Here is a 26486-nt window from a genome sequence, read left to right as displayed (position 1 = left end):
ATACTGCAGATAACAGACACATTTAATGGGAGGTGGATTGTCATAGACAGGGGGTCAGAATACTTTACAGTTTGATTTAACACTGCCCCCCCCCAATCAATCGAAGACACACTGTGGTAACAGCTGAGCAGACGTTTGATGTAAACCTTGAATTCAGTGATTTAAACTGGGTGAAAAGTTGTAAAAATACTGGTGAACCTTAAAATTGACAAGAGGGAGACTTCAGCTGCATGAGAGTTAATAAACTTGTACCTGTGCAGCCAAAGTCTTGATAGTGGTCAGAGCTCAACCTAAGTCAAGAGTTTCAGTGAACACAAACACAGGCTAATAGGGCGGCAAACACAACACCTCATTATTTATGCACAGCTATGTTTGAGAAAATCATGGTTGAATTGTTAACTGAACTCATAATTGTGCCCCTGCCCCCCCAACTCCTTCTAACAAACAGAATACAGCAATATTAATAAGCAAAAAAAAACAAATTAAAGGCTAAGTGGCATCCACTACAATATAGTGCATGGTTTTTTGTCCTTGAAGGGATTGTCTGAAGCAGGGATACCCATGAGCAGAGGGTCGTTTCTCGCATGTTCACTGCAGTAGTTCATAAGGTCTGCAGAGGCCTTGGATACCTGTAGAAACAATAGGAGGAAACACAGGGCAGTGAGTGGGGATGTGGGCTCACAACTATTTTTTTCCTTATAGCTGACACACAAAACTCAGCCACTCCACATGCATTTAAATAACATCCGTGAAACTGTGGTTTTCAAACGACTACAACACTGACAACAAAAAGTGCAGACATTGAAGATCATGTTTATGGTTGCACTATACCTTTATCCTCTCAATGCTGGCCTCTATTCTCAGCTGCTGCACCATCCGCCGGGCATGGGTGATGTTATTGGAACTGTGAGGCTTTGAAGACATCCTGGGCAATTACAACACTGTGATGAAGAACAACAGAGGGGAAAAAAGTGTTAATAATACTGGACAGGATAAGGCTTTATTTACAGGAAGTTACTCTGCACAAGTGGAATTGAGGATTTAACCACGCCCACAGCGTGACGTCCTACAGTTATCATGACATAAGACCAATGATCCTAGACGGGTCTAAAAATGGCAGAATCGTGATGTCCTTAATAAACAAACATGTGTTTGGCTGAAGCTACTGTCTGTTTGTCTTAGTACAGCAGTGTTTAGTCGCCAATCAACAATGTAAATACAGACAGAGGCTGCAAACAGGTTGGAGTATGATTGACGACACAAAGACGCATCTATGCAAAGTTTCAGGAGTCAATTCTTCTGCTTAAAAAAAACCCCCACAGGTGTTCTTGCCTGAGAAAACCCAGCAGAGTCTGCAGAAATGTCTGGCAGGGACATCCAGAATCTCCTAATAAAGGCAGGCTTAACACGATGATGACAGAGAAATGACGTCCAGCAGCTTTTCTCCAACGCGGAGGCCACTGATGAGCAGCTGTCTGTCTTTCAATGTTCCTCCACAGAGCTCCCTGCGCACAAGTCGTTTGACTACAACAAGTAGGTTTGTTGACGGACTTTCCGCTGCTCTGCATACGTCATCTCACGAATCGCAGTCGTCACACTTCTTTGGAAGACGGGGGTGACCACACCCTTTCCAGACACAGACTCGATCTTAAATGAGACTGAAATGCATACTACAGTTACAAGATAAACACTCCTTTGCCTCAGTCCACCGCTGCCCTGCCACTGCATACACACAAACGCTCCCTCAGTCAGGTCTGTGAAAGAGAGTGGTGCTTTCACAGACACATTTTAAAAGTACAGTAACTTTGAAGACAAATGAATAACAATGCCAACATTTTTTTGCATCAAGTAAATCTGGGTCAGACAAGCAAACGAGGTCGAATGAGGAATGAAATTCAACCCCGTCTCTTAAGCAGGAAAAAACCTACTTTTTGTCTTGTATTACGGGAAGGATTTTGTTGTGAGAATGGCAGGGGAATGCAATGAAATGAGAAAGACTGCAGGAGGAAATGTTATATTAATGATTGATTTAGCTACAGCTCCTTCAGGTCAATGTGCTGTAAACTATTAAGAATTAACGGGTCAACGACAATGCCTCCATACTTCCTACTTCCTCTGCATGGTTATTAACAATAGTCACATCATCATCATCATCATGTTTTCATGAGTTAAGCCAAGGCTCGGGTTGCCAGTTGTTCCATAAAATAAGGAATTTGTTCCATATTTGAAAGATAAAAAATGTGTTCTGTATTGAACAGATAAGGAAACACACATGGTTCCTTATTTTTTATTTCAATTATAAGTCAGTGCAAAAACCATGACAGAAAAATGACAGATTAGACATTTTCTTCTTTCTATTTATTAATATTCTATCGATTTTTAAACTTGCAAAATTGCATCTTTTACTCAACTGTGAGAGTGTGTGGAGTGTGCCGGGGTAATGTAACCTATGTACAGTGCAGTATATCAGGTACGTTGTGGGAGGTAAAGAGTATATGTAAAGTTATGTAAACTGTATAATAAGTGAATAGAGAATGGGATTTTTTCTTATCAGGAAGTTTGCGACTCCGCCTAAGGGACTTGCAAATAGTTTCCAGTCAGTGCAAAGTTGCACCAGTCCCACCTGGAGCAGTGCATTATCTGAGCCACACAATACACCAGCCACATGACTATGACGGTAACTGAAAGTCAGTGTATGCGCCTTTGTCTGCTGCCTGAACGTCAAACGATCCCAGCGCTACAGTGGGCTGGACGACGTTGGTGCTGTGAGATTCCACTTCCTGCTAATCATTTACAGACTGCAGGGGAACAAGCCCTGACACATCCCACAGTCCGTGTGGGAGATCTGGCTCCAGTGTTTATCCCTGGCGCTCCAGTTTCCTTTTATTGCCACTTGTCTCAGTTTCTGTTACACATATTTCCTGTAATGCTGCTGCAATAAACTGGCACACACGATTGCTTGTGATTTCTCAGCAGGGAACAGGAAGCTTCAAGTGCAGCTTCTCAGAAGTTTATAGTGAAATCCACAAAGAGGGCTGCAGCATGTTCAGAGGCTTCACAAATACACGTGTACTATGCAAACTGTTCACAGACAAAAAGGTTAACTTCTGATGCCAAAATGCTCCAAATACTTCTTTGAAGTGCTACATAAACACATTGCAGGCACGATGCTGAACATGTTTGCTCTTTGAACAGCTTTGAAGTCATGGTTTTTTTTTTCATGACAGACTGTATTTGTTACTCTCCAGCCTGTCTGTACCCAGTTTAACCAGCAGGATGTCCCTGATGAAAGCCTCTGATGCTGCAGCTGGATCATGACGCTCTTCATTTGTTTCAGGAACAAACGGCGAGGCAGGAATAAAAGACAAAAAAGGGAAATGGAAAGGGTAGGGAAACCCTGTTTGGGAGCGCCTGACACCTAATCACTCCAAAGGAAGCACAGGCAGAGATGACTCAAAGAGCTCAAATGTTATTGATAATGAGGAAGTGAGACATGAAAGAGCTGCATACTACAATGTAAAGTGAACAATTTTACAAAGAAAACATTCTGCGATTAGTCACAAAGACAAATCGCTACAGGTGAAGAAAGAAAATCCTTTCATCCCTAAATGATAAGTGACTAGTCGGCGAGGGGTTTCTTTATAGCATCATTTGTTTGTCTAACAAATATCTGATGTTTTAAAGCTGCAGCGCTGGATGTGCTGCAACTGCGGGAGCCACAGTGAACATGTGTTTGAAGTTTTTTCTTTTTTTTTTTTTTTTTAACAGACCTCACTGCAGCATCGAGTTTGAACTTGCTGATTCTGGTTCTGGCCGTTTGAGTCAAACTGCCCTCAGACATGAACTCCAGGTGAGGTCTAGGGTTTCAACGGCAGGAGAGAGGCGAGAGTGTGACGCCTCGCTTGAGCATGCAGGAAGCATCGCCTGCTCCAGATTCACCAGTGACAGAGACGGCATTCTCATTATTACAAGTTAGTGAGCCTTCAAAGAGATTTAAAAGCTGCTATTTTACGGTAAAAAAAAAAAGATATATGCAAAATAACATGTTGTGGCACTAGATAGACTAAATTTGCACAATTTTGCGAGAATAGTGAAACAAGTTTTCTTAAGACTTGCTCCAACCATGACAATGATTAGTGTGGGAGTAAAAAATTAGCAGGAGCTGTGTTTCAAAGACTACAGTAGATGATGACGCATGCACGCAGCAGCGATGAAGTCAATGACTTTCTCGGTTGACAGAGCCAGTCATGAACAACTACACAAACTCGGCTCCTCGCACAACCAAGTGAGCAGTTTAGTTGTCCAGTTGACATGGAGACACAACACAACAGCTGCTGATGGAATACAACAGTGAATGAAGAGGACACAGCTAAAACCTGCAGGGTCACATGACGAGCCACTATCGCTACTGTTGTAATGTAATTCCTGATAATGAAGAGCTTTTATTGTAAGTCACATGATTTTATGAGCCGGACGTTGCGCTTCTGGTATTTCAACATGGTTACGTACTGTAAGTGGAATAGATCTTTTCTTTGTGTTTTGTATCAATGGCAAAACAGATTATTTGTGTCATGTGGTTTTTGGCTTTGATTAGATTTTGTCTTGTCTTGTAGTATTAACACAGTCAAGGAATGAATATGGACATATGAAAAGCATGGACTCTCATGACCAGCACAGATATAAAATCTGTCAGTGGGCAATGTAAGCTGGTGGAAGTTCTGAAACCTTTGACACACTAAGCCTGAAAATGTTTCCAGAATAACGTTCAATATCTGGCAGTTATTTACAACTTACTGCATGTTTAAAAAGTGTATTAACAATTGATGAACATCAGATTTTTGTGTGTAAAAAATGGAAACTATGTACAGGCGTTTTTCCCACTTTTTCCCCTTTCACCGGCTTCCTGCAACAGCATGAGTGACATTACCGTAATAACCACGTGCTGGCTTTGACGTGCAACTTCTCAGCTTTCAGAAACTGTTAATTATTCTTAAATTACTGTGACTGCTTTGCAGAGGCACGCTGCGCAACAAGCTTCACCATATTCTTTCCTTTAGCGCAAGGGCGTTTTAAGGACAGCACAAAGCATTTAGCTGTAACTGTGTCAGTGTGTCATGTGACTGAGAGTGAAATGGAGGGAAGAAAAAAGAAACCTCACCTCCACAGCTGTAATTTAAGATGCAGTAAATTGACAGAATTGATAGTTTACTACTCTGTGGCGCCAAAATATCACTTCAACCAGCGAGTGAAGTGGGAGAAGGAGGTTGGTCTTAAATTCCACTGGCACTCCCAGGCAAACTATCCCAACTGAGTCACCTCAGTCAAGCTGTGAAGCCCCTGTGATGTGATGCCAGCTACTACCAGCACCACCAGTTTGACTGAAACTGTATGTGGAGGAAGAGAGGGAGGGGGGCATCAGTGTGTTTGTGTGTATGTGTGCGTTAGACACCACCATGTACAGTACATATGAGAGCGGTGCAAAAAAAAAACTCCAAAGATCAGAAAAAAGACCACCCCATCACAATACACACACATACAGGAGCCAGGACCACCTACAGCAGAGCAGCGAGGCCCCACTGCTCTGCTGTACCTTACACACACAAACCCACCCGCACACATGCCATTCATTAGCACAGAGTTCAAAGTGCCAAGAACAGGGAGCCATTATGAGTCAGTGGCATTAACACCAACACTCAGAGATGAAAAACTGCACGCGAGTGTGCGCACGTGCAATACACTGCAGCTCACATCCAAAGAAAAGTCTTAAATTTGCCGATGACGAATACACAGCATCCATTAAAGGGTAAAAGAAGAGTTGGTACTGTCAGCTGTACAGTGTGTGTGTGTGTGTGTGTGTGTGTGTGTGTGTGTGTGTGTGTGTGGTCCCAGAGGCTTTTCAGACTTTTGTAATAAAATAACCTCAGTGGAAATAAAACTGCTTTCAGGGCTTGAATTTCCTCGGCTACACTTAAGGCATGACTGACATGAGGCGATAAAAGGAGGGCAAGGATGAGGCTTTTTCTTGTTCAAACCCCACCATTTATTTTGACCCCAAGATTGCAGATCTCCTCCCAACCCTGTTTTTGTTTCAAGGACAAAGTAATCACCCATGCTGGGACAAAAACAATAATGGACATTGTGTGGTACTTTTCTATATTCATTGTTAGTCTCAATAATTAGGACTTATGTTTGAACAATGCAAGGACACGGGTTTGATTTAATTAAAGTCTGTGCAAATATGAAACAAGCATCCAAAGCCATGTCTGCAACAAGGAGGAGCAGACGCAGTCATTGCTGCATGAAGACGACGGGCTGCAGATTTCAAACCTCAGCAAAGTTAACATACTGTAAATGTGTGTTGTGTTCAAAACTACCTGCACCGTATCCAGCGTGAAATCAGATTGTGGGAGTAAACTTAATATGCTGACATCTATTTTAGATAAATATCTGTCCCTTGGTTGCACTTTAAACCGTTGCAGAAGTTGCTTCTGCTTCTGTCTGACTGCAGTTTATAAATGATCATGCACAACTTTATAGTTTCTTTTTTCTTTTCTTTTTTAATTAAAGCTTTTTACTGGCTGCAAAGGCTTCTGTTGATCACGTTAAAAAGATGCTGGAACATCTACTGCCTGGCGTCTGTCTGCCTTTGTACACCAGCTGACAAGTGCAGAAAAGTGAATTGAGGAAAGACGATATTTGGTGTCTAGACAGATGTCTGTTGCTTTGAACAAAAGAGAGTTCAAAGACCTGGGCCTCAGCCACAAGCCAGTATATAGTTGTTCTCCCATGTGTACCCACTCTCACACACACACATACACACACAACTCTGTCATCTTTCTCATGTACACCCCTCCCCCCGTTCACAAACCCTCTGCAGTCTCTGCAAGCAGGAGTTTCCCAGTCTGCAACTGAAGCTAAAAGTAGAAGCCTTATTCTCTCCAATGCCAGTCAGCACTTTCCCAGCTGAGTAAAAAACCGTCTCCTGCTCCACCTCAAACATGACCCCACATTTCAGTCTGCTGCTTCTCAGATCAGATCTCTGTCACCATTCAGCTCTGTCCTGCTTTCATATAAACACCTGGCTGTTCTCACCTTGTTCCCTTATCAATCTCAGTTACACTCAGTCATCAGTCCTGTTGCTGAGCAAAGTGGGTTTGTGTTTATAAGCCACAGAAAGACACTCTGGTTGTTGGGTTTCTAGGTCTGAGAAAAAGGAAGGGTGAGGCTGGGAGGGGGTGGTGTGTGTGGACTCAAACTAATTCTCACTGTGAGAACCACCCTAGTAATATCCTTACTTTCCCACCAGAAAAAAAGGAGTTTCTGTTGGGCCATGTTTTTTTGGCAGCTGTTCTCATGCAGTTGATATACTGCAAATGTCATGACGATTTTATTTATTGACGATTAAAACTACAGTAGGGCATAGTTGATTGTTGATTTTGTTGAGGTCATAAATGATTAAAGCTTTTGGGATGGACCAGATAAGCACAGACAGATGCACAGGGTTTATATGCCACAGATGACCCAAGGCAATCTCTCCACCTTTGAAATATAAACAGGTTTAATTTTTTTTAAAGGTTGCTTTGCAGCACAGACGTTTGTCGCCACTGTTGAAACACTAACTTTTCCACTGAAGAGCTGTGTATGCACAGCTAATGGGGTGTCTTCTCTTTCTAAACTGCACCGTGATTGGTCCAAGTCTCCCGTCATAAGCCAAATTTCGACAGAGAAGGTGCAGAATTCTTCTTTTTCAGATCACTTATGTGCATTACCTGCAGAGTCACGGCCTCAGATCCATTCATGCTAAAAATTAGGGTCTGTGTCAGTCTAGCGTTTCACACATTGCATTTTAGTGGTGGCAAACCCAATCTGTCCTGTATACCCTTTTATTCTTTGTGTGAGGGTCTGTAATAGTGTCACCCACTCGAGTGCAGTTTGTGCAGTCACAAAATGCGGAGGTGCTCGCATTGTGCACATGTGCAAAGCAGACGTTTGCAGACACGCACAAACATGGAAGTACGACCTAGGCCTAAGACACAGTAACACATCTCCTGTCCCACAAACTCTGGGAAATATTACTCATTCTTCACAACAAAAATACTAGGCATTAATTACTCTGTAATTTTACGAGTCTTTACAAGTTTTCTAGCTTAGTTGTAAGCCGGGGCTCTTGTTTATATACAATAGTGAAGGCAGTGTGCACAACAGCATTGGGTGTATGAGTTTCATGCAAGTACAGCCCACAGAGAAAAATATACAGCTGGTAGAGGCAGAAAACTGTGTGTGTTTATTAAGAGGAACTGTGAAAGGATAGCACTGCAGCACCACCCCACAGCTCATAGGTATGGCCTCTGAGATAAGTGAAGCCAACACCACCCCACCCAAGCTATTGGCTACACACTCAGTGCGATACAAAGGGAATACTGGGAAATTCAAGCCTCTCAATGTTGGTCTGCCAGATTGCTTGGCGGTGATTGGCCGAGGGCTATCCCATTAGTCCTGTGTAAACAGATGTTTCCAGGAAAAAGTGAGAGGACTGTACAAAGGTTAATGGAAGACTTTGCTCAGGTTAAACATGCTGCACTCCAAGTAACAATGTCATTTCTGTATCACCAGAAAGAAAAGGTCTCAGTTATGCAGTGAGCTCTCAGAATCTGGCAGACTGCACAATCCTGAAGTTCTGTGGCTTGACAGGATCCAAAAACAATCCAGCATACTGTAACACAGTCGCACAGTGTCTAGACAGAAGACTAGACGTAACTCCTTTCTGCAGGATTTCTAAATCCAAAATTCAAGTGCAATTACTCGCGGCTCATTCCTGTCCAAACAGACCATAAATGATTACTTGTTTCAAGCTCAGACTAGATGGCCGGTGGAGTTTGGCTGCAGGAATTTCAAGCCGACCCAGTTTGTGATCAACCCATTGAGGAAAAAAAAAAAACTTAGAAGCAAAAACAAAAAGTTGCATTTCCAGTTTGATAACGTGAGACAAGAATGAAGACAGTAAGCTAATCAGTGTCCTTAAACATGATGATATTTGGAACAGGACTGCATGAACATGTCTGACTGCACATTCAGTGGCTGTGGTGAAGTAGCTTGTGTGTCAGGGACTCTGAGTGATATAGCGACAGATAACAGTTTTTACTGATAGCACAGTGGATTGAGCAAAGCACGGAGCTCTCTCTCTCTCTCTCAAAAATCTCCACCCTGGAAACCTCTAATTAGAAAGGCTAAAAGGCTACACTGCACACATGGGACAAGACACACACCGTCTTACTTCAGTAATGCTGTCTAAGTTAGACTTGTAGAGTTGTTTCTGCAGCAAATATTCACTCAAATCTGTACAAAATGTTCAATGTTGTCCATTTATTCAGAACGAATGTGTTTCATTGAAGCAATGTTCTGTAATTTTGGAGAGTCATGTGGTAAAAAAAAGCGGCCTCAAAACAGTGGAGTACGCTATTTCACACCAGCAAGGTCAGCCATGTTGTTGAGATTGCAAATTATCAGTTGTGTAATCCTAAATGTGGGTGCAGTGGGGTTTAAATGTTAGGGGAGATGTAGTGTAAGTGTAGTGTATAAGCAAGTGAAGGTTAATGGACGCCTGTGATATACAGTAGGTGTCGGGCATGGAACACAAAACTATCTAAAAATGACGAGACTGTTCCATAGTTTGTTGGGTTGTGTACATACTGTATAGCCAACGCTCATTAAATTCAGAAAAATCTGTATTTCTGCTCAAAATAATTTTGTTTTGGGTGCCGCCTTTTAATCACAAGCTTCTGGGGCATAAACGACCCATAAAACACCAGATTGAGGAAGGAAATATTATCTACTACTAGTTGGCCAATGTGTTGTCTTTTGTCCTTACATTTTACTGTGTGCATTTGTCACAAATGCATCATTTGCTGCACATTCTGGCCCTGCAGCTCGTCCCGTAAACACACAAATGCACAGAGAAAACCAGACTAAACAGCAAGACAAGAGTTCCCATAATCCACGCTGCTTTCCAATATCATCAAATGAGGAATTTTGTTATTATTTTTGATTAAGTGCCCCAGTGGCAGGGAGATATTCATAACCTTTAGCTCAACCTTTTTCACAAGTGCAATTACCAGAACTGTTTAACAGGTTTGCCATATATAGAAAATGAGAGGAACTACCAGTATCGGAAGAGGCTGGTTTACTCTCATGTACTGTAAGTCTACACAAAGAGAGGGGCGAAAAAGGTTCAAGGCCGACTGTTTAGTCTCTAAAGAAAGAATGAGTCAAAAAGAGCAAAGGGCAAAAACAATAGCAGGGACATTTTTTCTTCTTTCCTTTGATGCAACCGTTAGCTGAATTCCTTGCATTCCTTCCACAGGAGAGGCTGGAGATGATGAGACAATTATGTTTAAGTCTTTGTTGATGCTCAACAAGTATTTAGACACGACTGGTTTTCCCGGCTTTCCACACAAGATGTCTGGGAGTGAGACATCAACAGACGCAGAGGCCAGCCAGCGTGTCGGGGATGTCGTTAGCAGCTAGAGTATACGCTAAAAATAGCCATCAGGTCTGTGTTGTTGCTGGCTACAGTGGCTCTGGTTTCAGATGAAGAAACTTCACCCAAAAATAGTTTGCATGACCAAGTTGCCAGATTAGCAAGGTCTCTACAGTTTCCACAGAAGTGCCTCTGAGCCTCTGGTTCCCCAGCAATGGGCCATTATCACACCCGGAGCAGCCCAAAACAAACACAGGCCTATGACAGATAATGTCCTTCAGACGTCACTGCAGACGCACAGAGGGTGACATGCAGGAGACACGGGCAGAGAGGTAACCGAGCAGTGTCTCTCTGCTCCACCCTCAGAAAACAAATATCATTGTTGTGCTAAAACTGCACAAAAGAAAGCTTAGTGCAAACTGAGGGGAGTTTGCTGGAAATGGATGCAGGGAAGGAATGAATGGCCAGGCAGAGCGCTGTATTAAAAGACGAGTGAGTAAGACTGAGGGAGAGATAAGAGTGTGTGTGCATGTATACGTGTGTGTGGTTCAGCTGAAGAAAGCAAGCTGTGCAGCTGTGTGCATGTTGCATTTGGTCACATGCCAAAAATCTGTGGACGGCGACAGGAACGCAATAAAACTTAAAGCTATTGTGAGCACTTTGCCATTCGCCTCAGAGTCTCTTGCCTTCTGAAAGCTACTATTCATGGCGGTGGCGGGGAGATACTACACAATAGATCTCCATCTCTGGCTCTACACGGCCCTGCCTATGTAGAACAATAAACAAACGCAGGCAGTCTTTCCAACCTCTCCACCCCTGAGTGAGACTGGCTGCATGCACATTACCAGTCGCAGAAAAGGTGACAACAGAGAAGGCCAAAGGTCTGTGGAGCTGTTCATTGTGGGGCTTCATGCAGCCCATCCTCCCTGCTGGAGCACAGTAGGAAGTGTTAAACACCAGAACGCATGGATGGAATAACTGATAATGGCCTGGACATCACATAGCTCATTAGACAACAACATGAAGGTCATAAAGATTATTTTGTTCTTCAAGTAAAGTGGAAACAGAATTAGTCAGAGAGGGTGTGTGTGTGTGTGTGTGTGTGTGTGTGTACGTGTGTGTGTGTGTGTGTGTGTGTGTGTGTGTGTGTGTGTGTGTGTGTGTGTGTGTGTGTGTGTGTGTGTGTGTGTGTGTGTGCGTGTACGTGTGTGTGTACGTGTGTGTGTGTGTGTTAGACAGTGCAAAGTCTATTTTTAGAGGATGTTTTTCAATGTGGGTTCTATAATATTAGATGTATGCATCATCTAATAGTCTAATATCACGTCACGCTGTGTCACTCCTTGGACTTGCGTAACACACAGCAAGGCTAAAGTGACAGCAATAAACAATAAAACTCAAATGAGAAAACAACAGCAGCTCCAAACCCTGTCAGACAAAACAATTAGTGATGGGAAAAATAACCCATTTGCCACAGCAGTGAGAAGGATCCATAGACTGTGCATACAACGTTAATGTAATGGCAATGGCAATGCCAATTTGGACGAAACCAGCTGTCAATCACACTGATTTCCACTCATGCGTGCTGTACTTTATTGTGTATTTCTCTCTAAATGGGATCATAATTTACAAAATTGACATCATCTTCTATTGAAGAAGAAACCAGCAGAGTCGCCCCCTGGTGGCAAGCCTGAAGATCATGTCCATTTTCATAGTCAATCTATGAAAAGATCCCCTTTGCTAATGCCAAGAAAAAAGGCAAAGATACAGCTGTGGGAAATTAAATATTTACTATACAAATACATACATACACAAATATCATGATTTTTATTTTTCATCACATTAAAAGTGATGGTATTAAGCTACAAACAACCTAATAGGTCCAGACGGAGCAGTTTTCATTTACACACTCCTACTTGTTTTATTCTTCCATCTAATAAGCAAAAGCATAAGCTCATAAAAAGCATTTTCAAGCACTTTGTCCTCAATTCACATGAAATTCAAACACAGCTGAATAAGGCTGATTCTGCAGATCACTGAAAATGTAAAAAAAAAGCAAACACCTGCATCCACATTTCTCAGCACTCACATTTCCTGCTGCACGACACATCAATCAATACTTTGCCACTGCATCGTTAAATCAGGCGATACTTGAGAAGCTGCGATTAGTCACGTCACGTGTGCCACTCTCTCTCACTGTGAAATGTATTTCTCTACAAACTGCTGATCCTTGACCTCACAGGTCAGAGTTCAACAGGCCCGACCGGGATAGTGTGAATACCGTTGTCATGTTTGTGTTTAACTAAGATAAGGGGAGAAAAACAGAAGGTGAGAGTCAAATGGCGCTTTTCCATTACGTAGTTCTAGCTCTACTGTGATGTTGTTTTACACGCAAACTAGTGACGGGCAAAGCAGTTGTTGTCAGTGTACTGAATCATTAGAATCGGTTAATTAAAAAAAAGATTTGTTCACCAAATCATTCAGTACAGACTTCGTCTGACCCAGTCAATGAACTGAAATACAGCTGAACGGGTAGTGATTCGGCTCATGATCGCCGGCTTCCAGCAGGGCTGTCGCTAAATACGCCAGGCTCCTTAAGATTTTAGATTTTTCCTTGCTAACTGCTGGAGATTAATGCATTTTCTGAGGATTTGTGTGTGTTTTTTAACTCATCTACAGCTTGGCCGGACTTATGACTCTTCCAGTGACGACACTCTCTGCCAATCAGTGGCCGGCATGTTTTAGTATCAGCTCAGCTATCCTCACCAGAGCAGGTTCTAAAAAGGAACTGGTACCAGGTACTAACCCTGGTTTAAAAAAAATATATATATATATATATGAGAATAGAATCAAGTCAAGATGAGTAGTGCTACAACTGTATAATGGAAAAGTGGAATGGAACTATATGGACTACATCTATGAAAAAACATTTGTTTAAGGTCAGTAACTTCAAGTGAGTCTCATATATGACATTTTCTTATTCTTTATCACATTTTTAATAAGTATACACTATTAGCATTAGTTAAACAGTAATAAATATTGAATTCATCATTTATAATGCATGAATACTCATGAGTATGTAGTTTATAAACAGTTATAAATGTTTTACTCGTGTGCTGAAGCACACACACACATAGAGGCGAGAGAGTAGTCCCTTGTAAGTCGATCAAAGAGCTGGTTTGTTGGAGGTGGATGCTGATTGGCTGCTTGAATACAGCAGCTACTTGGACATTTGTTCCTCAGCTGATGGGATGAGTAAAATGTTTATAACTGTGTTTAGAAACTACATACTAATGAGTATTCTTGCATTATAAACGATGAATTCAATATTTATTAATACTTATCTAATGCTAATAGTGTGTACTTATTAACCTGAAAGCACCTGAGCATTTCTTCAACCTACAGGTAACATGGGATTAGTTCAACTATGACAAGCAGCAAGACAATTCATGGTCCGATGGGTGTTTTTATCTATAGCACTGACTGCCGGCCTATAGTTGAGGACCAAAGCGAGACCCCCCCCCCTCCCCTGTGTTATCTGCAACGAAGAAGGGACACCTCTGAACAAACAAGGACAGGAATGACAAGCATGTGGACAATGGACAGATCACTGCATGTGACTACTCTCGAGACAAGCTGCATGAGACACGACGCATGCACAAAAACAGGAACTTGTTGCGGGGAAGTATCTATGGCTGTCAAAAAAGAAAAGTGTTGACGCAGAAAGAGATTTACAGTCACGCTGATAGATGCACATTCATGATGATATTCTATTAACGGAATGCAGATGCAAACACTAACTCTCTATGTATTTGCACAGATGTTACCTATTACTTGGAATTATATACACTGGCACCAATTTACATAGTGAGAAGACGTAAGATTAGGTGCATCTACATCAGATTATCTGCATCAGAGTATCTTATCAGCTGACCACTAAACAGTAAAGCCTAATTCAAGGGAGTATCGGCTGACAATAAACTCTGCGAGCATTTAGTGTGCTTGTGTTTCCAGTGTCAGCTGACACTGATTTTATGATTGCTTTATTAGGGGGTGAAGGTCACCTTCAGTACGGAAAAGAAGCAGGGAAAAGGTCAGAACAAAAGGCCAGGACCAAAAAAAACTCTTGGAACAGAACTGATAAGGTAAGACTCTGTTTTACTGGAAAACAAAACTAGCAGAACTAGTTGGACTTTTCTGGGGGGGGGGGTTTATATTATATATTCACAATTAAATTTGCATTTAAGTAGCAGAGATAAAGATATCATGAAGCTCAGCAAACTAAAACAAAAACCCTAAGCCTTGTGCAAACTCCCTCTGAGTGTTACAGGTGATTTAAATGACATCACAGCCTGAGAGTTGTGACGTGTGTGTGTAAAATCAAGAGTTCCCCTTTGAAACACGCATAAGCACAAGCACACACACAAAAGTCTTCACCTTGTAAACTTGTAAAATTCCAGTTAAAAAAAAATCCCCAAACAATTGGTGTAATTCTGGATTGTGCATATGGAATATTTGGTGTGATTGAAGGGAAAGAGAAACATAAGGAAATACTTTTGGTTTTGCTTTTTAAACATGTGATGGAGCTTCAGTGCAGAAGCTGCAGTTAAGATAAGGACAGCCTCATTGAATAAGTAACTATGTTAAAGAAACTCTGATGATTAAATTTAGGGGGTGGCTCAGTGCAGGACATTTTGCATAGACTTACACACAATCAGATGGACTTACAAACTCCCCCTGCACACACACTCCCTGTCTCAAAGGAGTATGAGTTACTATTAATCACAATCCACATGAATGGCGGCTCCTCCCTCCAATCACTGCGACTCCGTTCATCTAACAGTTTCAAAGACATGTCTGGTGGAGGAAGAGGCTCACACTGTGGGTCACACTGAGGCCACTTCCTCTGCAGCCCACCCTGAATCCCTTCAAAAATGATGGCTGCCTCCTCCTCATCCTCCCACCGTCTCCCCTTTACTTCCTCTCTCTTCATGCTTCATCCATGCCTCTGCCATAGTAGGTCACTAGGTTCATCTCCCTCATGTATTTGTGCAGTATGTTACGATTTAAAAAGAATCACACTCGTGTTTTACGGGAACACAAGTTTATAATGTCATTTTTTTAAATTTTCTTTCAAATAGAGCCAGTGAGTGAAATGTCTGCAAATGACACAATGAGATAACTGTGTAGTGTTTCCAAGAAGAAGCTAAAAGAACGTGAACACAGCTTATTTGTTACAGTTCAGAGAGGTAAACACACAAGGAGCCACTGTACTGGAACCTTTCCTGGACAAAATGTGACTCCTTGTTCCAGAAAAGAGTGAGTAAATCATAGTCAAACAAAGCCATGGAGACCTTTGAAAGTGAGTGACTGTGAATGAGGCACCTGATTTCAGCAGATATGGGGGGGGGGGGATGTGGAGAAGAAGACAGGCAGTGATCATGCGTCTCTGGGACACCTGTTCCTGCTTGTTTTGAACTGAGAAACATACAGACGAGTCAGCCAAAAACTTTGAGGCCCAAGGCACTTGTGCTCAAGAATAGGATGGGGGGGGGGGGATGACGGCACACACAAACAGCACACACACAAACAACATGTTGATGTGTGTCCTCATGCTACAGGTGTCGAGTCCCAACTGGGCCTCAGTGAAGACGCACACACACTGGCCTTTGTTTGAGATGCCAGCAAAGTTCCCCAAAGACTCATAAAGGCCTCTAAAGAAATGAAAGAATCCATCAAAGTGACACTGTTCCCCCGACTGCTCACCCACAGCTGAATTTACATTCTGATTCCACTATCTCTGCATTCTGAATGATTCATCTATCTCTGCAGCTTTAACGTTGAAACGTATGCTGCTGTTGCTGCTGCATCTTAAACTTTGCTCCAGTTAGGTTCAAAGCTCACACGCTACACGCCAATTTGTCAATCCGGACTTGAATGGAGTCAAATGAATTCTCTCTCTCGGTTACCTGTCAGGCAGGAAGCACCTTTTCACCTTGAGCAGGAAATGCCCATATATGGGTGACAGTCTTATGACATACTCAGAAGACATAAATATGCTGAAAGTGTGGTGTCCTCACTAAAGGTGTGTCTTTCCTGTGAGTGGGAGTTTTTCTTCAGTTTTTCCCTGCCCAGTCAGACAAGACCGGCTGTACAGAACATTACTACATGTACAGGAAACTGCACAGGAAATGTTACAGACCATAATATAAACGCAATCACATGCGCATGCGAAACATTTCAGGGAGGTTAGTTTTTTCCCATCGCTCTCCACCAATTATCTACCGTTTGTTTTTTGAGGGTCACAGAGAAATGTGGAGCCAATCCCAGATTACACAGCAACAAGATCTTAACTTTCTTCCTTGTGCATCACTTGGACATTTTACATAAAAACTGTCCACTAACAACATCCCACAACGGTTGTTTTTTTTGTGTGATTGTACATGATTGTCTTTCTATTAATGTGCTGTTCATGCTTAGCTTCAGTGAAAATGATTCCTGAGTTTTAAATACAATAAAATGAAAAGAGGCAATCTGTAGCCTGGACAGGTCAAATTAATTAAACACACGGGACTGATTATATCAAGAAAAGCATTCATTATTTTTAGAACAGACATGATTTATTCTATAACTGTTTAATAATGCATCAAAGTCATCGACTACAGGTTTTATTTTGTGTTTAATTATTTTACAGGCAAATGTAGTTTGGTTTACAGTAGCTTTGGTGCTAATTAATAATCTATTGTGTTCTGTAACAGCATCTTGGATGATTTTATCTAAAACGCTGATCTTTATAAATATATTATAATTATTGTTATCATCACCATTATTAGCATGTCTCAAATCCATAAAACTAAAGACAGGTCACCAACACACATCACATCATCTGTTTGTAAATGATACTCCACTCCGTGTTGTGTTGATGACTTTTAGTCAAGTAAATAATCCGGGCAGAAACATGATCTACAGGTCTGCATCCACACACACACACACACAGACGTAATCCGAGCTGCCTGACGAAACAACCGAAAAACTGACTCACATCACAGGTGAAACAGACTGTACTTTACAAATTCTGTCTGATCAGAGTGAACAGAAGATTTAGAGTTTAACAGACATGTTTAATTAAAGCTTATGTGGTGCTGGGACCACCTGGCAGTGCCACAGTGACAGATGGTGCACACATGAGCGCAATACAAGAGGAAAGCTTGAACTGTCATTATGATGAAGTTCAATAGTCAACTATGCATCATACGGGGCAAATATAACCACTGTGATGTAGATTAAAAATCTTAGAGCTGAAGTTATAGAGTTACTTACAAGCACAATAATAACCCTTGGACATGAATTCATCACTGTGGCAGACACTGAGCAGTTCTAAAGCAGAGTGCGCCACCAAGTGGAAGAAATAGCAGACTGCGGCTCTGTGGATATTTAGTCACAGAACACTCACAGTAGTGCATTGTTTTTGCGTTGGCTCCTAGTTAGACTGGTATTACACTTTTCTATTACACAGCCTTTGTTTGTTTTGCCAGTATGTTTGGCTGATTTTCTTTTTCCCTCCAATCTGATATAATATACCATGTTAATAATAAGAAAACATTATAGATTAAACATTGCTTCAAGCTTCACTCCAATCTGCATTTTGTGTCTGCACCGCAGTGCATTTTATTTTTAGTTTCTGGGAACAAAAATGTTAAGTTACATATATAAACATATACATATATAAATTACTGCCACCAATAACAAAATATCTGTATCACATTATAATGAGCTACGTTTCAGCTTTTATAATAATTCTTAACTTGATAAGGTTGTTGCAAAAATGTTATACATTTCACGACGAGTACGGCGAGCGATAACAGATTAACTAATAATATTGCTCATTGACAGGATTCTACTCAGTTCAGTTAACAATATTATTATGTAGGTCTTTTTATCCACACACGATGGGTGACAGGCTGAGTGAGTTCATACTCCTTTAATAAACATGTAAGCAGCTAAAAGTGCTTTAATTGTCCATTCTGTGTGTGGGTAAATGGACTGTGAGAGGGATTCTAAAATGCATGAGAAAAATGAGTCCCACCCAATACAGGTTAGCGATCAACATTTTTCGACATTTACTGATATTGTTATGGATCAAACGACTAATCGAAGAATCAAGAAAATAAGGGACAGATTAATCTACTGTGAATATAATCATTAGTTTACAGCAAGATTTTATAAAGTGAAAGGAAAAAATTATCACTTTTTTCAGTTTAATTTACTAAAATGTAATGTCAAAAAATTTATTATTGTGTTTCTGTTTGTGGATTTTGTTTGTTTTTCTTGAGAAGTTGACAATAATCTAATGATTTGTAATCACTGCAGGTCAAAGGAGAGACATTGTTGTTTTTTAAAAGCCTGTTTTCCAGCACGTTCCCCCTCTCCTGTGTCCTCCATCACAGAGTCATGTTGAACAGCAGGTGGATGACAGACACGTCTCTGCGTTTGGCAGTTTGATGTTCACAATGAGCTGAAAATAGACTTTCTACGTAACCTCTTCATCTATAAATAAGCTGTACGCCCAGTCCTTTGGCCTCAGGCTGTTCTGACACATACTGTACGTTACACTCAAGATTTTGACAAGGCGGATTATTTTAAGATACAACGCGAGTATATCTTCAACACAATTACAGCACATACATAAACAGTTGCCAATAATATATCTATTATTATTTAATCAATCAGGTTTTCAGCATTTTTTTTTTAATTTTTTTTTAATTGATCAGAACAAAAATAATCATTTGAATTCTCAATTGGATCAGTTGTGGACTTATTTTTAAAGAAATATGGGCTGGCATTTCTTTATTTTGGCATTATTAAGTTGTTTTTTAAAATGCTTTATCCTTCACATGAGGGTCATGGGTTGCTGGAGCCAATCCCAGATGACATCGGGCAAAAGAGAAGCCACAAATAACACGGGGAGAACACAGAAAGGCCCTTTGTTCATCCGGGATTCGAACCAGTGACGTCCTTGCTGTGAGGCTATAATGCTGCTAGCTGTTGCGTGATCATGATACATAAACATCAAAACAATAAGGAGTGTATTTCCTAATAAGTTCTGCTTAGTAACACGAGACCTCTCAATATTCAGGGATTCATATAATGACAGAGAGAGAATCAGGTTGATTTATCGACCTTCTGCCACCTTCGCCCACCTGTCAACTTTAAACATTTAGCTGTGCATGAATATTGACGAGCAGCTTAAGAACGAACCTCGACACAGTTTGAGGGACATTCGTGAATCAAAACCCAGATCAGCGTCTATGAGGAGCCTTGGACTTAGTTTACACTCTAAACAAACCTATCTTATCAGTTTCCTTCTCCCCGTCCTATAGAAACTGAATCTGAGCAGTCGAGTAACAGAGGCCTTTTTTTTTTGGAGTTTGTATAAAATGTGTTTAAAGAACATGTTTCACATTTAAGAAGGTGAAATCATAGAACTTGTTTTGATTTCATTAAAAAAAAAACTGATCAATTCATTTTCAAACTAGATAACCGATTAATCAATTAATTATTACAGCCCTGATAATCAACAGCTTAAACAATGTATAGTGCTTGCTTATGCATCGTTTTGTATTCATCTACAGCTCAGAAACTAACAAGGTCAACCTAAAACCAAGAGGAAATTCTCCAGCTAAAACCACAAAAATAAGACACACTCAAGATGGCGTCACTGAGTCGACTCAGTCCCAAATTACTAGGAAGGTTTCAAAGCTGTTACTGTGTTATTTCTTCGTTTTTGTGAAATTAGTCCATGTCCTGTTCATTGTGGAGCAAAAAATATCAAGAAAATGAAATATTATTTTCATACATTTCCATGTCTTGTTTTGTCCACAACCCAAAACGATTCAGATTGAATAATTTCTTTGTTATAAGGAGCAAAGGCTCCAGAAAATATTCACATTTAAGACGTGAAAATAAACAAATGAAGATTGGATTTTGGACAGCCCATGTTTGGGTGGATTTGCATTTCGTCTCTCTCTCTTCCACTCAGCGTCACAAACACTATTAGAGTAGTTCTGCACACTGAGTACAGGTTGTCTCGTGTCTAGCGTGTCCTGCCTAAAGACACCAAAGAGTCACAGGGTCAGTGCAAAGGCAGCAGCGCCTCTAATAACTTGGGATCACCAATCTTCACATGTGTAAAAAGCAAGGAGAGGAAATCAGGCCTGCTTTCTAACCTATCTGAGATGGTTGCTATGATAACACTTCCTGTTTAGTAAGGCAAGTGTGTACATCAGATGTCCATGTCAACCGGATTAGCACATAAGCAGTGACAGCACCTTAAACCTTCCTGACTGTGAAACATTCAAATTCTCTGTATATGAATACAAAACAATTAATGAATTAATTAACAGAAATTGTTTTTTTTGCTTTAGTTGCCGAGTTTGAGCCATTTTTTTTTTTAAGCATCCAGTTACGCTTGGTATTTCATGAAAGCAAGTTGCCAAACCAACAGATGGGTGTGACTGGGTATCCGCAAAGTCACCACCACCACTCCTCTCAGTACATCTGCTGCTGGGCAGGATGGAATTCGTGCTAACCACCCACTGCAGCCAAGGCCTTGTGACTACTTTACACACACAGTTCACAACACAAACACACACACAAACACTAAGTCGGTCAGAACCTTAAGGGCTACAGCGCATCTTTCTTTGAATTCCTCTGAAGTGCAAAAATGTTATTTATGAAGAGACAGGAAATACAAATGCTGTGGAGCTTCTGTTGGTGTGTGTGGGAGGTTAGGACAAGAGCTGAAATCCCAATTTGAAACAATGCAAAAATTCAATTCAATTCAGAATCAATTTATGGCAGTCAATGAATGTGAAACTCTGAATACTATGTTTGTTTTGCCTCCGACCATCACAAAAAAAAACTTCCTACCTCAGTTACACAACCAAGCACACACACACACAAAAAAAACCCAAAACTCAGGGACACCCAAAAAAATACCTTTTTTTATCTCGTACAAACAAGATGTGGAGAAACATTACTATTTACTATATTACGACACACTACGTGCGTTTTGAGTAGTAGATAGTAGCAGTAGTATCTGTGTGTATGAATGTGTGTGTGGGGGAGAGAGCCACAGTGGATCAAAATGAGGCCTCGGAATACGAGGTATCCGCTCTGACACCTCACCAGTCAGTCAGTCAGTCAGTCAGTCCACCACATGTTGTGTTCAACAGGCCGCCACAGAGAGTCTGCACAATGTACCGTTATGGAAAAAACGTGGTCCTTTTTGATTTTAATGCATCTAAACATGGGACAATTTTAGACGTTTACGTCACCATTATCATGACCAAAAAAATATGCCATTAACGATATTATTGAGATGACTGATGACTTTTTAGATTCTGAAACAGGCACAGAGACATCGCAGATAAGAGACACATTTGTTAAGATTATAGGTGATGAATGAATGAATGAATGAATGAATGAATGAATGAATGAATGAATAATAAGTCATGAGGAAAGACGCAGCTCCCCATAGGCAGTTTTTCTTCGTTTACGATTAACAAGATAATAGAGATTCACCACTATTAACTTATTGTAAGCGCTTTTAATCCCGCTAAGCGATAACATCGCATACTGTCCCAAGACTAAATGACGTCAGGGACGCAGGACACAGAGTACCTCACAACAACCCTGTACATGTGGGAAACACTTAATCACATTATCATCCTTGCCTTAGAACATAGAGAATAGTTTATTCTCATGTTGCCGTCATGTGGTAATGCTCTTTACGTCTTAAACCAATTACACACTCAATATTGAACTCAAGCTTGACTTGACTTATATTGAAAAGGGCAGTATTTAAGTGTTAAAGTCAAGTTATGAGAAGTATGTATAATTTTTCCCTTACCAAAGTACATAGAGTTTAACTTATTATGTTCAGTGACTAAGACTAGGATCAAATCTTACTCAGTTATCAAGATTTGAAAGATTGAACAGCATTTCTGTAGGTGTGGAACATGAGTGCCATTATTGTGTTCATATTTGTGTGTATTCTACACTGCTATTCCATCTTATGAACAAGATTCACACACTAAATCTCATGAAGTGTCAGACGTCAGGAGTCTAATCACATAGGTTAACTAATAACAGACTAATTGCTTGACAAATTTATCAAGAATGGAAATAATTGTGAGTTCCAGTCCTAAATGACAGACGTGTGTTTCTATGAACAAGTAGTTGCAGTATCATAAAGCAGGTAGAAGGAGAAAAAGAGCAAGAGTGTTCTCTTAGAGGAGCTGAAACCATGTAGTTACCAATGAGCACTTTTAGAAACATATACTTAGGCTTTGTGTCTGTATGTGTAACATGTTGAGAAAATATGTGAATTCCCTCAGTCCAGTAAGGAAGTAGAGAAACCACTCAAAAAGCTGTGTGGCAAGCTCACACAAGAAAGAGCCAACTCCTACTTCAACAAACTGTGTCCTGAAAGACTTGCGGCGGGGGATGATAACGATGAGGGACGGGCTGCTGGCCACTGAGAGGCTCAGACAGTGGCCGTCATCACCATCACCACGTCGTCCTCCTGCAACAAACTGGATGTTTCTCAGAAACTGGTCAGCAGAGCCGTCAGTCGAGTTGGCCTGCATTCTGCGTCTGAGGAGATGCATGCCGCCTCCGGGGCCAGCGTGTTGGCCGTCTGAGTTACAGTGCAGCATTGGTTACAGCTAAAAGTGCCACTTCCCACATGATCCCAACAGTTCAGCCATTGTTCCGCACAAGTTAAACTCATACGGCAAAGACAGAGGAAGGAGATTAAACTCAATCCTCCTGAGACTTCCCTACAAGGGCTGCACAATATATCTGAAAAATCATGCTTACGAAATCAAAATATGCAATGTACATATTGCAAAGAAATGTATGCAGACTTGAACCTACGATAAAGGAACACAATTGATTTGATTTTATTCCAATATTTAGTCTAGCCTAAATCACACCTCTCATACTCAAACACCCCAGCTTCTTGTTGGACAACTGCAATGAGAAAGACATTACAGGAGCAGAAAATGCAAAAAAAAAGTTCAATTAAACTGTGTTCTTGGAATGGAAATAATAATGTATTTCATTTCCTAGCACATTTCCTACCTCCTAAGTTTTCTTTTCTTTACATCTAGTCTTCCCTTCCCGACCATCTAGCTCCTCCTGTACTAATCAATTAACATGCGTTACACGTCACGTCAAGTCCTGCCAGCTATCTGGGCTTACTTGCAGAGCTCCACATGCAGGCCATGCCATCAAAACTGGCCATTTAAAATCGGTACGCTACTACCTCCACAACCTGGTGTTAGCAACAGTCAACTATCGCTGCAGACCAAACAACATGCAGATAAGACGGCTGTTAATGGCCAGCACCATCTTCCAACACAAGGCTGCGTTTTCCTGCGTTAACCAAGTGACGCCCAATGATGAAAACACACGAGCATCTAAAGGTGCTTTCATGAGAGAGATGCTGACACAGCTTGTTTTTCTGTATCTTCCTCTCCTCTGAATTAAGGTGCAAGTTGAACGTCTGGTGTCAGTCGTGAAGCTGCTCAGTCCAAAACCCTCCGTGTCACAAGCGTGAGGACAGGGACATGTGTGCCTCGCTTCTCAGCTTCTAGTGAGCAGTGCGGGTGCGATCCACTCACATTGATGGGCGTATAGAGAGGAAGCTTTGATGGCAGTGAATAGGGTACTAATGAGTTGGCCTCATCAAAGGCCGGTCTGTATTCTGTCCCCCCTCTAATGGTCAGGGGACATCAACTAATACGCTGTTGATGCCCCATGTAAACATTTCAGCCACTTCCCTGTCCTCTTCAACCATCACACTGACTTCATAATCCAATTGGTCTACGTTGGACTAGGCAGGCAACGCCGCAAACTCTTATCTATTAAGTAATGGACTAATGTGAAGGCACTAGGCTGGTTTATATATTTATAAAAGAGCTATTCATCTCTAGACTTGGGATGTCACGATACAGACGGGACACGGATCACAAGGAACTAGCACAGGGATGGGACAAATATGCAGTTTTAGCAAGTATTGTGATTTAAAAAGCACTCGCAATAAGTTGATTCATTTCCATTGTCTCTTTTAAATGCCACATGGGGGCGTCTGCATTTTTACAGCTATCGCAGGGCATCATGATTCAAAATTCATCAGTCTCAAAACATGTGACCACATTAGCAGGTTCTTGTAACACGGGTAATGTGTTTGGTATCATTAGAGACACGTTGTGTGACTTTTTGGGGGGACATACATGTTATCACGCCCAAAAGCAAATGCTTTAAAGAGAACTGTTATTTATCGTGGCATCAATTATTATGCAGTGGAATAATTGTCCACTGAATACACGTAAACTGAATAGCAAAGTATCTTTCACGTACCATCTGAGAATGCACTATTTAAGTTTGTGAGTTGGGTATGGACATGCACTGTAATGCTGTAAGAACTTAATCTGAATATTTTCCGATGATGTTTATAATGACGTGTACAATGTTTTACTGCTTTTAGATTAGATTTTTTTGTGGACTCCAGGCTAATGGGGATCCTCTTAAATAAACAATAAAAATAAACACAGTTACATGTTTCCATAACGTAATAAATGTGTTCTGTCATTTGAGCGACATGGATTTCTGTCATTTCTGTAGTTTATCCATTTCCTTGTGTAAGAATGTGGCCAAAAACGGTTACTACATTCAAATTCAAAATACCGAGGTCTTTTAGATTTTGTTTTCTAACGTAACTGGCAACCCGTGGTTGCTCAGCAGCTGAGACTCTACTGACTGCAATAATTGGTAGACAGCAGTAGGTGGCGCCACATGCAAAAACATGATTTCAAAACATAAACATGATTTGCAGTCTGCAAAAAAAAATAATTTATGCAAATATTTCGGCTGTCCTGTTGTTGTTGGCGAGTTCAGTTTGTTATTTGAACATTATTCCTGAGTCTCTGTGACATATTAGGAGGATTTTACGGCCAGTTGCTTTAGATTTTTTACATAATGCACCTTTAAGTACAGAAGGCTCCGGCCACTTCATAACACGTTTCCTGTCCTCCCATGTCGTCACTGGGACTGTATGTTGGCGAGCTCGACCTCATTCACGAGATATCTCTGTTCATAAGTGTCACTATAGTAAGAAGAAGAAGAAAAAAACATCCCCACGATCGACTTATCGTGAGAGCTCAGGATCGCGATACACGTTAATATCGTCAAATCCCAATTGCACTTGCTTTTCCAAAAAGAAGTCATTATGTGACAAAGGCAGTGGAGTGGGTTGGGCTGGAGGGCAGTGATGAGGGCACAAGGCCCACACACACACACACACACACACAGCTCAGGCTGTCACCTGTTGAACACCGTTCTAATAAAAACACGTCTCATCACACCGGTGATGCGTATGTAACACACGGTTGTGTCTCGTTGCATAAACGGGAGCAGCAGACTCAGACCAACTGTTGCTTCAGATAAAAATGTGAATTAAAAAAAAAAAAAGAATGAAAGAAACCATGTCCGCCGCGGCTGTTGTTAATGTCATTAATGTGACAGTCGTACAGTCTTACCTGGCCGGGGTCTAAAGCCGTGTCTCCTTACACTGAAGCCAAACTCTATCCGTCAACAAACTGGGAGGAGACCTTTCCCTCTGCTCTGTGTCGCTCACGTCGCAATGTCACAGCCTCAGTGTTTACAACATGAGAGTGTGGAAGAAGTGGCTCTAACACAAGCCGAGCTGTCGACGCTTTCACTTCCCGCTTACGCTTTGGTGACAATATTGAACTCTCGGTTTACTTTTTCTTCCTCCAGTCTTCCCTCTCTCTTTTTCTCTCTCTCCTTTTCCTCCTCCACTTGAACGCTTCGCGACGAGAAGAGCCGAGTGTTGTCGAGCGCAGGGGGGCGGACCAAGCCGAAGCGCTTCGAGGCGAGGCAGATGTTCACCAGGCGTCAAGCGCGACGTTTGTTTATATAACTA

General features: G+C 41.3%; 1 protein-coding gene across 1 annotated transcript; it reads right to left on the bottom strand.

The window, feature by feature from the left end:
• Nucleotides 1–503: 503 nt before the first annotated feature.
• gng12a (guanine nucleotide binding protein (G protein), gamma 12a) lies at nucleotides 504–26196 on the bottom strand (the record flags this gene model as incomplete). The annotated part of the gene is made up of 3 exons (XM_083890112.1): nucleotides 26080–26196; nucleotides 832–941; nucleotides 504–629 (listed from the first exon to the last, which is right to left on the bottom strand). Exons 2-3 carry the CDS (start codon nucleotides 922–924, stop codon nucleotides 504–506), a joined length of 219 nt encoding a protein of 72 aa, XP_083746238.1. The 5' UTR covers nucleotides 925–941; nucleotides 26080–26196.
• Between the last annotated feature and the right edge of the window lie 290 nt (nucleotides 26197–26486).

Source organism: Microchirus variegatus (assembly GCF_963457635.1).
Source record: "Microchirus variegatus genome assembly, chromosome: 5".
Lineage (NCBI taxonomy): Eukaryota > Metazoa > Chordata > Actinopteri > Pleuronectiformes > Soleidae > Microchirus > Microchirus variegatus.
Note: the sequence above shows the minus strand (reverse complement) of the source record. Positions and strands in the feature narration are given on the sequence as shown.